The 13,204-nt window shown below is 35.1% G+C and overlaps 1 protein-coding gene across 2 annotated transcripts in view; it reads right to left on the bottom strand.

Annotated features, from left to right (window-relative positions):
* Positions 1 to 13,204, bottom strand: part of LOC149898897 (cholesterol transporter ABCA5-like) — a 62,059-nt gene that overhangs the window by 37,974 nt on the left and 10,881 nt on the right. For both annotated transcript variants that reach the window (XM_090114184.1, XM_090114185.1), the window contains exon 2: positions 2,080 to 2,233. In XM_090114184.1, coding sequence (XP_089970310.1) covers positions 2,080 to 2,233 — 154 coding nt within the window. The remainder of the gene's footprint in view (positions 1 to 2,079; positions 2,234 to 13,204) is intronic.

The following is a 13,204-nucleotide window of genomic DNA, read 5'->3' as shown; positions in this document are numbered from 1 at the left end:
CCCAGTGTACCGTGCGATAAGGAACTTCGATCCAAAATATATAACTTTTTTAATAAAGGTCCTGTAACGTAATTCAAAAATATTTATTAACAAAAAACTACTGCTAAAACTGCTATCAAAGTGTCAGAACTAGAGAAAATTAAATCGGACCACACGACAGGCAGCAGCTTTCAAATAAAAAAGAATAATCAAAATTGCTGCATCCAGTCGAAAGTTCTGAAGTAGGTACAAAAAATGTTGTGTGGTTTTATGACACCACGGTAAAAGTGAAACTGTTCGAACGGTTCCAAACACTGCTTTGTGTAGCGCATGTCGCGTGACGGTCGGCTGCCTGAGTAGGTATACCTAGACCAAAAAGTTTGAGACGATGTAATAAAAGTTTCACTTTAAAAAAAATACAGTCGAATTAACAGGAGATTCTTAATTCGAATGTATTTTTTTTTGAAGTCGCTTATTAAAACCAAAAGATCCTATAAAATAATATAAAATTTTTGAGAAACCAATATCATAAAAACTGATTTCGATTTAACAGACTCTGATGGAAAATTCAAGACTTTATTGCAAGAAGTCATCCCATATATTTCTATTTACTACAAGGAAGGAGGACATCCGTAGTTTTACTTTGAATTTAACTTTATAAGTAGTTTCCAACTGGAAATCTCTTGAGCTTGAGATACAATGCTGTGAATAGATGAGAACTTATATATACGCGCACAGACATGTTACATGTCTGTGTATACGCGTTTTAGACCGGGAGATATTGACACAAAATTTCGAGTCATTTGTAACAGGATGGCGGTTCTACAGGGTTCTAAGTACGCAATGACAAAAAGAAAAATGATGGTGTGAACGTTGGTACCGGCGGCTTACGCGTGGGCGTAAAACTCGAACTCGTCGGAAAATAGCGAAAGTCAAGTTTTTTGTTCACTTGTTTTGATGTTTTCTTGCAATATTATTCTGATATTTTACTCAAATAAATAGCGAAATTCACATGCATTTCACACATTCGACGATAATATCGTTAATTTTTATAAGAAAAGCCAAATACTATTTTCATATTCGTAATATTATGTTATTAATTTGTGCGAAAGCTATATCAGGATTTCTGAATATGAAAAGCACTTATGAATTTCCAATAACTCCAATAAGTGGTATACTTAAATAATAAATAAAGGATAAAATATTTTCCTTAACTTTCCGATAATTTCCCAAATCAATGTATAAGTACGAATATTTCAGAACTGAAATAAACATATAAATTGTAACGGACGACCCTTTCGAGTCGATTAAACATAATTAAATACAGAGCTTTGGAGCAGGAAATTCGCTTGATCTTGACAAGTCAAGTAATTACTTCTAACATTTCTCGACGAAGGAATTGTTACATACTAGCATGATTAGATTGGCCTGTCATATTATAATAATGTACAAAACATAATTATTGGAATTGGAGTCAGTGACACCATATATTATTATCAACATGAAACTAATTAAATAAGTAACGTCGGTCAGTTATCTTTATTACATTAATATGTGTGGAAGTCTATCTACTATTAAATAAATTAACTTTGGCATTTCGTTCAAAATATAGATCGTACCGCGGTCGGTCGTTGCGCGCGGTCGCGATCGTCACAAAAGTCGGTGACACCATAAAAATTATGGGTATGTTACTTACTAACAAACAAAACGTTGTTCTACATGTACTATACGCGTGCCAATCGCGCCATGCAGATACCTATGGCTACGTAGCAATCTATCGCTAGGTAGCCACCTATCGCTAAGCAGCTACGTATCGCTACGGAGTCACCTATCGCTACGCAGCCACCTATCGCTACGTAGCCTCCTATCGCTACGTAGCAATCTATCGCTATGTAGCCACCTATCGCTACGCAGCCACCTATCGCTACGTAGCAACCTATCGCTATGCAGTCACCTATCGCTACAAAGATACCTATCGCTACGAAGATACCTATCGTTTTGCAGCTACCTATCGCTACGCAGCTACCTATCGCTACACAGCCACCTATTGCTACATAGCTGCCTATCGCTACGCAGTAGATGAGTGTATGTACAACTTACGGCGAGCGTCTTTCTGGTATCTCGCTTCTTGAGCAGCAGGTTCCTGACCACAGTGGCCCATAGCTGCGGCCAGAACGCGGCCGGCGGGCGCGTGCCCATCGCGCCGCGCAGTCTGCTACCTACTGCTATGCAGTCTGGCTCCGTTTGGCATTTTCTGTAAAGAATTATGAACTCAGTTATTATATAGAAATTAATATATGTATAGGCTATAGAATCGCTACACAGAACGGCTCCGTTTAGCATTTTGTGTAAAAAAGAGCGTACGAGCACACGTTGCGTCAGAAGTGAAACTTCTTTGGCAAGATTTAAAGATATCAAAATCGTCGCCTTACTCCATGACGTGACGGTATTAACATGACGTGACCTTGAAATTTTACTCTAAACGCGCCTCAAGGTTTCGTGTCAAAAAACAATTTCGTAGAAATTCCGCGTAGCTTATTACGTAGCGTAGCGTATTCAGTCGGCTACATATCGCTACGCAGTCTGACTCCCACAATCTATCTATTTGTTTGTTTGAACGCGCTAATCTCAGACACTACTGGTCCGATTTAAAATTCTTTCGGTGTTAGATAGCATACTTATCGAGGAAGGTTATAGGCTATATATCATAACGCTAAGACCAACAAGAGCGGAGCAATGCGGGTGAAACCGCGGGGCACAGCTAGTTAGAATTATAAAGAATCTACCATAGCATATTATTCACGTCCTTCGCCTTAAATCACTTAAGGCCAATACGAATATTTATTTAAGGTCAGCCCATTACATCACACAAACATAACACAAAATAACTACTGAAATGATAGTTGCAGAAAAAAATAACGAATAATTTGTAAGCTCTACATTTCCATGATACATTTGTATTATCCCATGATAGATCGAGGACAATTTGAAGTCGAAATTGTTAATTATTATCGAAATTACCCGTTTAAACCTCAAATGACAAAACAATGCAACATTCATGTAAATTAATCATTTCAAGGGCCAGTTTCACGAATTGCTGATAAAGTCACTGACATTTTAGTGACTCACTGATAGCATAATTATTGTTACCCTTATCGACTTACTACTTATTTTTGATACCTTAATTGCATGTTTAACTCAAACTCAAACAAAATCAATGATATTCTTATTCAAACAGATTGATTTGAGAGCCACTTTTGAATCATCAAAACAGAACTTAACATTAACCATCGGTTCGGAAATCTCATTAAGGTTTAAAAAAGCTTATGTCACATACAAGAAAATATTTAAGTAGTATTTAAGTAAGCTTTGAGACGTTCATAACGTCAAATACTCAATACAGAAATCGGCCATTCATGTCCAGATTTATGAACCTGACTAATTTAGAATTCTACAAATGAAATTATTCCTTGCTAAATACATAAAACTTATTTAATATACTTATTTGTATTTAACCCATTCTTCTTTATATAACTGTATCGATTAGTTTACCCTACAAACTGACAAGTTCTCAAGTGAAGCCTTACGTTGGCGCCGAGGGGTCTGTACTGGGGTTCATTAAATTGTACCCTCTGAATGGGGTGGATCGCATTTAATGTGATTACGTGTGAATTTAGTTTATTTGGTTTATTTTTGTCAGTTTAGGTAACATTTTTTGATTTTGGGAACCATCTAAACATCTTGAAAAAGAGTATTAAAAATTCATCGAAAAAAAGTAAAGAGTAAAGTTGAATTTCACATTTTAGTGTTTAACTATAGCATCCAAATGCTTTATAAAAGAATAGAAAAAAGACGTGTGGCACTCGGGGACTGCCGCGGTAAAGCTATTGCATAGCATGCCTTCAAGCCAAACCTCCGAGCCCGTCGAAGTGGGGAGCGTGAGGTTTTTTCGTTACGGAATTTCTCGATTCGGTCCCCGCGCTCAAGGCCCGCGATAGAAGCTATGCAATAGCTTAAAAATCAATCACGAGGCGTTCCTTAGATTCATAAAACCGAAAGATAAAGAATAAAGTTTTGAACTAAGGTATCTAATAATCTATGTAAATAAACATTAGTTCGTACTTTCATTGATTAGGACACAAAACACCGCGGAAAATTGGAATTAAAATTTAACGTCCACAATAACTTTTTCATACGACAGGACAACGACTGTAGCTGTGTGACTACTGACTACTGTTTCTTTTTTATGATTAATGCCATAAACATGTTGCTTAATGTGATTGCTTTTGAACCGACTTCAAAAATGGAGGAGGATCTAAGAGTCTCGTTTTTATCTCAGATCTTTTAAGACGTGGTGAACCGATTTTGATGTTTTTTCTTTATTTGTATTCTGGTTCCTGTTGGTTGATCCCATTGAAATTTCATCTAGTTCTGCAAACTTGAAGACTGTTTAGTTTTTTGTTAAAAATAATTGTTGCTTTATAGACCGGGAGATATTGACACAAAATTTCGAGTCATTTGTAACAGGATGGCGGTTCTACAGGGGTCTTAGTACGCAATGATAAAAAGAAATATGATGGTGTGATCGCTGGTATCGGTGGCTAAGTCGCGTGGGCGTTAGCCGAACTCGTCGGAAAAATAGCGAAAGTCAAACGATTTGTAACAGTATGGCACTTATTTTTCCTGGAAGTGTGAGGATCAAAGAATATAAATACAAAATTTCAAAGATCTAGGTGTTGGAAATCTTCACTTATATAAATTAATAATAAATTAATTTTTCAAGTATGACAGCACTTTTTCCTCCTACTAGAAGTATGGCAAATATAATAATGGTAACATTTTATCAAAAAACCCTGTAGAACCGCCATCCTGTTACAAATGACTCGAAATTTTGTGTCAGTATCTCCCGGTCTATTACTTTCAATTGAAATGAAGACTTGAAGCCGCGGGCAACACCTATAAGTATTATGAATAAAACGTTCAGTCATTTTAATAATATTTCTAGCACAGATTGCTGAATCAACGTATACGTGCCAAGTTTATCAAAGGGCTTATTAAAATTCAATATGCGACACTCATTCCGGAATCGTAATTAAAGTGAGAAACGTGAATATTAATGAAATAAACACACGTAACGAGACCTTAATAGCTATTCTAATTATAAGTAGGTCTAGATATAGGAGCTACATGGTCTGTTTATTTAATAAATATATTAAACTAGCTGTGCTTCGCGGTTTCACCCGCGTGGCTCCGCTCCTGGTGGTCTTAGCGTGATGATTTATAGCCTTATAGCCTTCCTCGATAAATGGGCTATTTAACACTGAAAGAATTTTTCAAATCGGAGCAGTAGTACCTGAGATTAGCGCGTTCAAACAATCAAACAAACAAACTCTTCAGCTTTATAATATTATAGTATAGATTCTATATTATCTATACAATCTATATTCTATAGTATAGATTGTATAGATATTATAGATATATTGCGTATGTGCATGTGTATTTGTATGATTGTGCGTATGTGAGTTAGGTATAAGCAAAATTATTAAAACAGTAAGCGGTTTCCAAATAAATCTTTTGAAATTAGAATAAGCTATCGTTATTCAAGTGTAAAAATGTAATTGTATTTTGCATTAATTCACTTATAAATGGTATAATAAATCCATTTTACAATAAAAAATGCATAACAACGAAAGTTGAATGAATTTTGATGAAGAGAAAAATCAAATGTTTAAAAAGGATGATATGCAAGTCAAATGCAAGTTGTTTTTATCATAAGATCTTTTCTTGAAGAACACCCCAGATAATTATGTAAATACATAAGCAAGTACAAAAAAAAGACGGGTTGCACTGGGGGAGTGCCGGCAGAAGTGAAAACTTGATTATTAACGTTGAGCATGTTTGATATTTTGGAATGGTATCCGTCTTACGCTTTTTCGATCAGGTCACGTGTCCTGACGCGGATTTTATACCCATTACAGAAAAAGTGCTCAACGCCGCTAAAGAAGTTTTCACTTCAAAAATTGACACCCGTAAACCACAGAGCTCTCAAAACTATTCAGTTATTTTTGCCAACTCTCGGAATATAAAACGAATTGAACGTTGTACTTCTAGCCACTCGAAGATTTGCCATTTCCTCATTGCGACCAAAAAGGACGTCATTTGCTCTTAAGCAATATCTCATCCGTTGTTCTCGATTAGCCATATTTAACTATTAATATCACACTTGCATTGTTTACATCTTGATTCATCATGACCGCCTCCTCGGTACAGTGCGTACAGAGCGTAACACCGAGTGGTCCTGGGTTCGATTCCCGGTGGAGACGAAGAAAAAAAAATGTCTTGGTCTAGTAGGACACAGAAGGGTCCCCTAGTCAGGGGACACGGGACTTCACTCATTGTTTACATCTTATTTTAAGAATACGTTATTGAAGTGAAACTTCTTTGAGAGTAAAATTTCAAGGTCGCGTCATGGCAATACCTACGTCATGGAGTAAGGCGACGATTTTGGTGTCTCTTACCAAAGAAGAACACACATGTCAGAAGTTTTACTTCTGATACGTGTGCTCGGCACACACGCTCTTTTTTTTAAATAGTATAATATTATGACGATGGGGACAAATTCCTAAGACGATAAAATCAAAATGTCATTAACCGAAGTTCGTTAGTTTGGTCTCCATTTCCATTATAAGTTTGAAGTTTTGTCTGTATTTGCTTTTTTATTGAAGCAATAATTGCAATGTTATTGAATATGTAAAATAGTGTACAATCACAGTGTACAATATTGTTAAATACAGCTTATCGTAGGTAAAGATAAATTAAAATCTGTGTTCATTTCCGAAAATTCAATCGAATTATTAAATGTACACAACTAGTTGATTCCTGCAACTCTATATTCTCGTGAAATGAGATATTATTTTAAATGCTCTTTTTCCGATTAATTTTAAAGCTGTCCAAAATCTGTTTCAATTAATAAATTTTTCGCTGACTATTGAATCAACATGAAACTTAATCGAATCATTTCATTTTAATTATATTTTTTTTATTAAGTTCAAACTATAAATGAATACGTGTTTTATTTATTGAAGAAGTTATAACTGTAATTATGAGAGCTTAATTATTTCAATAATTATAATTTCTTCCTTTGATTGGTACCATTATTTATTCGTATATTATATCTTTCTTTCGAATATTATAAACATACCTATGTTTGTTCCTCTTTCACCTAAAAACTACTGAACATAATTTGAAGATACTTGGCAGTGATATAGCTTATGTGACAGAATAACACATAAGGTCAAAAGCACAGACATAGATCTAGCTCGATATTTGGTTTGTGGTCAAAAGCTACAGAAAGTTTTAGAAATTTGCTTTTATCTACGGCGATACAGCTATTTAATAACATGTATTAGCGAATAACCGAGGAAACATTTGATAAATTAGCAAGCTTCAAAAAATGCCATAGATTCTGCATACCGTAGTACCTTGAAGTTCACACCCTAAACCCTTGGGACTGAAACCCGCCCCGTGACCTTTGTATGACCTTACCAGCTTGTGACGTCATCTCAACTTTTAGATTAACGACAATTTACACTTTGCAAGGTTTAGATTGATTCGTAACAATCAAAGCGTACTCATATAAAGGCAGATGTTTATAAAAATGTATGTTTGTTACTTTTTTGCAGAAAAAGATCGGTCCTGTGTGAAATTTGGTACAGATATTATGTCTAGTCATTAAGGCTAGGTACTTTTTATCTGGGTACAGTGTGAGTGACGTCGCGACTCGCGGGTAAAGCGGGTAGCTGGATCTAGTAAATGAATATGCAGAAAGAAGCGATAATGTCTAATGTCTTTCGAAGTTTTTACTTTTTATCAATTCTCATGTGGAAAATGCAAAAAAATGTCAGTTAGGTTAGGTATTCGATCGATTTGGATAAATATATAGATTTTCTAGAATCTGTAGAGTACTTTTTATCCCGAAAACTGAAAGGAAAGATATCCGATATTATCGTATATCTTTCCTTTTTCCGATATTATCGAAACCTAGATATTATCGTATAGACATACATAACAGAAGGCAGAAGCCATTAGTTCCTAACTAACAGGGTTTAATTACTTTAAAAGCCTTCGGATATAACTGCACCAGTATATTATAGATATTATTTAATTATTTTCAGGACCAATTTTTAATATAAAACGTGTTTAAACTATACGTACCTACATAAAGATATTTCTGTCTTCTACTTATGTATTTTTCTTGCTGTAATCGACTTTCCCTATCGGCTAGTTTAGGAGACAATTCTAATCGATCTTTCTATCGATATCGAATCGAAGTGTCGATTTTAATGAGCTTTTGAATGGCAGGAAAATAACGTGTGCTATTTTCGATGCGGATATCATCACTTATATCTTAAGAAAAAGAAACAATGTTCAGTTAAAATAAGCCGATTTTTCAACACATTCTTTTGGTTTACTTTACCGTAACAGTCAATATATGTATGTATATATACAAACAAAATATCATTAGTAACAGTACCTACGATGTTTAATTTATAATTTAGTGTTGTTTAATTTATAGTTGAGTGTGTTTTATGGGTTCCGTATCAAAAGTAAATCGGGACTCTATACTATAATATGATGCAGCTAAAATATAAGCATCATCAGATCAAATTAATTTGGATCAACCTGTGAACTACCAACGAAAAATCATTATTGCTACAATCTGAAGAAAAACCCTAACGAATCTTAAGGTGATGAATTAATTTTTCTAACATTTACAGCCCTTTTTAAACCTTCGTAATTTTTATATTATTAAAGTTGTCGTGATGAAAATTCTTGACAAGAAAGTTCAATAGTAACACAATACGTCTACCGTTTTAGAAACATGATTCCATGATATTTTCTCGATAGAAAAAAAATACAAAGTTCTCATTGTTATTTTTTTTTAATCTCTGGCATCTTCAAAATAACAAACGTAAAGTTACGACTTTTTGGATATTAACTATAAAATATACAACCTATACGTCTACCGTGTTAGAATTTTGAAATATGCGATGGTTTTGAAATAAACAAGAAATACTTGAAATTAGCGCCTGACCAGCCAATATAGCGAGAGCCGCCCTGTACCTTCCTACCCCGATCGCTGCACGAGTCATTCCCGCTACGGCCGTCACACGGGGAACTTGTGTCGCTCGCGCAATCGTAAAAAAGGGTGACAACACGATAAGACAAAATGAGACAAATGGGGACAATAAAGAAAATAAGAAGAAGAAACATAAAGGTTGGAGGAAAAAGAATGCTTACAATTGGAACAAATTAATGAAGTAAGTTGGTTTTATTTTAAATTTGATGATAATTGTATTATAGACGATGTTTGATATGTACCCCTGTTTTAAGTACATAACGAATGTGTAAGATTTTTTCATTTATAGCATAAATAATCTTTTCAGAAATCCGGAATCCAGAAGGAAAATAAACCCACTGATTGTTCACAATGTGAACCCACTCCTTCGTAAGTACCTTTATTCAGTCAAAAATGTATGTTATCAACGCTCTACTGGTTTTATCGCATGATTCCATTTTTAGCAAAAAGCAACAAAGTGCAAAGAAATAAAAAATCATGGTGAACTTAGTGGAAGTATGGTGGACGTAATATGGAATTATGGAACAGGAGCTCGTTGGAGTAGTATTATATTTAAAAAAATACGAAAAAATTTCAAGAATTTCTTAGTAGGTGGTAGATAAGTATGTTGTATAAATAATTTGATGTTGATATTTATTTCATTTATACTTACTACACCTGTGCGGGAAATTGCTTAGTACTAAAACCGGTTTATATTCATATTTACATAGTAATGTGAGTTTTCATTTCGAAAAATTTTGTGTAAGTAAAATTGAGTTCCTGGGTGATCTGGAAACACAATTGGGCCCGGAGGATGGCGCTGCAGTCACTCCTCCTAATCACATGAACCGATTTGGATGAATATTTGTGTGCACATTTCATTGTTGTGGGATGATTGGTTGATTCGTTTTCACATTAGCTAATAATATTAGCTAATGTGTGTAATGTGTGTAATTAAGTTTACTTTCTAACAACAAAAATTATGTTAGAAAGTAAACTTAATTTAATGTTTATAATACATTATTATTGGTATAAATAAGCCAGTGTTCGTCTCACATTGCTGTACCTGCCTACCTATCCTACCAGGGCCTAACTTTGCTCTGGCTATTTTATTTTGATTATTTGTAATGAATTATTACAATTATAATAGAGTGCAAAAAATAAATACATGCGTCCATATATTTTGTGTTTTTTTTAAACAATTTTTTTATTTAAAAAAATATCATTCCGACCGCGGCTTTGCCCGCGTGGAATTAGGTTATATCGTGAATCCTGTTTTATCCCACAGAAGTGTTCAGTTCGGATAAAAAGTATCCTATGTGTAAATCCAGGCAATTAGCTATATTTTATCAAAATTGGTAATGTAGTCTTGACGTGATTAAGTAACAACTAACAAAAAAATATACAAATTAACATCCAAAGTTTCGCATCAGTTTTACTGTATTAGCGATATCTTCCACTCTTGACTTTGACTGAGAAGAATTAGGGTTTATAACTTCTTTCAGAAATAGTACCTTTCATTTCTGGGCATGATGTAATATCTACGTCAGCATCAAATTCTATCTAAATCAATTCAGTAGTCTGCGTAATTAGGTACCATTTCATTTTTTCAGAGTAACAATATTTTTTGTTATTTTAAAGATTATTTATAACCTGTATTATTTTGTAATAAAGTAAACATTACGAAATAATAATAATTAATAATTATTAATAATGTCTAAGTAGTTGTTAAAAAGAAGATAATTTTGTGTTTATAAGCAAGAAAATAAAACCAATAAATCAACAATTAAATATATGTATAACAATATTATAACTGTATGACGACTCCATACATGTTTGTCCCGAGTCGGCCAGCGGCAGCGCGGCGAGTTTGCAAGAATGACTTCGCGCACACCCGCGTTCGCGATAGCGAGCTATTAGACTCCGCCCGCCAAGCAGTGGATTTTTTTTGTGTATCGTCTTAACCTCATTCTTTAAAGTCGGTTAAATAAGCCTCGTTAGCTAACCGAACCTTTGTTCGACACTTCTGCGCCGCCGATGGCTCTTCTCTCTGCGTATACTATAACCTTGTTGCGTTATACATGGAGTTAAGAAGATCTATATACCCGACTGTGCCAAAAGAAGGATTATGTTTTACGATAATATTAATTTTGGCACTCTGTGATTGATAATTCCCCTCTTTGCCCGTCGTACGGTTCCGTTGTCCGGTCAACCGGACCACGGGAAAAAAATATTTTCCGTAGTACAGTTGGCCGGACTATAACGGAATAAATATTTTTTTCCATAGTCCGGTTGACCGGACTATGGAAGATCTAGTTTAAACTTTTTATCAATTTGACCTTTTTGTTTAATATATTGTATGATTGTAAATATGGGATGATATTTTTTTATTCTGACAGTTGTTTTCCCGAACAATGATAGTAATTCACATAAATAACAGAACGCATTTCTATTTACCTTTTGACTTAGCCCGACTTTGGGAAAACAGGGTAAATATGCCGATTCTAATTATCTATTAAATTGAGAAGTCATAAATCATGATGCGAAAAATCATCATTTTAAGTTATTCATGCGATTTGATAATAATTCCAATGTTTCTGAAAACCTACTACTAACTACAACATAATGCATCACTTTTCAGCAACCTAAATCAGTTTTTCCTTGTATTATAAGTCCTTTTGTGTTATTATAACTTGACACTAAGAGGTTGATGTTCCTAACCATTTCATTTTTGAGAATTCCTTCAACAAAATGTGATTGTTTTGTTGTGTTTTTAGTGCCACAGTATGTATTTTTATCACCTATCTTAGTTTACAATAAAGTAACCTTATTTCAGGATTATCTAACCTTATTTTAATTTGTTTGAATGTCCTAGCTTACCGTTACGTCTTATACCCCCAGGGTTTTATTAATTCAATGCTTTCCATAAACTTTCACCATTACATAAATGAGTTTATAATGCGAACTTCTAATTTGCAATACGGGTGATAGACCAACCTTGCAGTGGCATTGACAAATGCTGCTGACGTCACAACTGACCATTAGCTTGCCATGAAATGCAGTATGGCAAATTGTAACTGTTAACAGCAAGAATTACAGTTCTGGTACAATCGTCAAAGGTGCATGTTTTGCAAGATGGTTTGTAGCTTTTTGAGGATTTCATTGATAAGCCGTGGTAAATTGCTTATTTTCTGAGAATCACTGCGATGCGATACGTGGAAGTAATACTCGGGACGACTACAAAAAGAAGACCCACTACTCAGATCAGTCAATAAAATATTTTTGCAAGGAGTTATCCTGATACATTTTTCATCGAAATCGTTAATAATCATTCTGAAATGTAGTATTTTCTGGGAGCTTTAAAATCAGATTACTATAGCGTAATTCATTTATGCTTCTAAATTCTCGCTAACCTAGTACACCAACATAATACTCCTTCGATGTACCATCACATATTATGCTATACAGCAAACAGGATAACAGCTAAAAGTGCAAAACCAATCAATACCACCTCGTCCCTAAGGCGCGGGACATATACAAGGGGCGCGGCGCGCCGCGGGCGCGCCGGGAGCGCGCCGCGGGCGCGCTGCCGGCGTGCATCGGGTGCGCTATTGGCATTTTGTATGAAATAATTTTGGAAAGGCGCAACCTTGGCGCAACCTTGGCACAACCGTGGCGTGCCGTCTCGACGCCTGTCCAAAATTCTTTCATACAAAATGTATAAGAAGGACGTGGTGCAAAACAGATTCAAGAGGTGCGCTTATGGCACGCCCGCGCCCGCGCCGCTTGTGTTTGACCCGCGCCTAACACAATTTCAACATTTATGTGTTTATATCCCTTCAAAGTATATGCAGTTACCCCAAGTCTATAGGGTCGTTACCCCAACGCAATGAAAGACAGGTGACGTAATGACCGATAAAATTAGATACTGATTACAGAGAGCTTTTAGGTGTGGCCCGAATGATTTGTGGCTTGCTTTCATTACTCAAAGGAGTTTGCATTCTGTTTGATTAACACGATTCGTGGAAGACTGCGTATAATTTAGTAAAGGTGTTTAGATGTCAATCTGGGCTTAGTTCTGTGGGAAGAACTGACCTTAATAAAACG

The sequence above is a fragment of the Colias eurytheme genome, chromosome 21, assembly GCF_061535395.1.
Source record: "Colias eurytheme isolate Ceu_HAF_F1 chromosome 21, ilColEury1 Martin Lab GWU primary, whole genome shotgun sequence".
Classification (NCBI taxonomy): Eukaryota; Metazoa; Arthropoda; class Insecta; order Lepidoptera; family Pieridae; genus Colias; species Colias eurytheme.
This window is presented reverse-complemented; position numbering and strand designations above follow the sequence as displayed.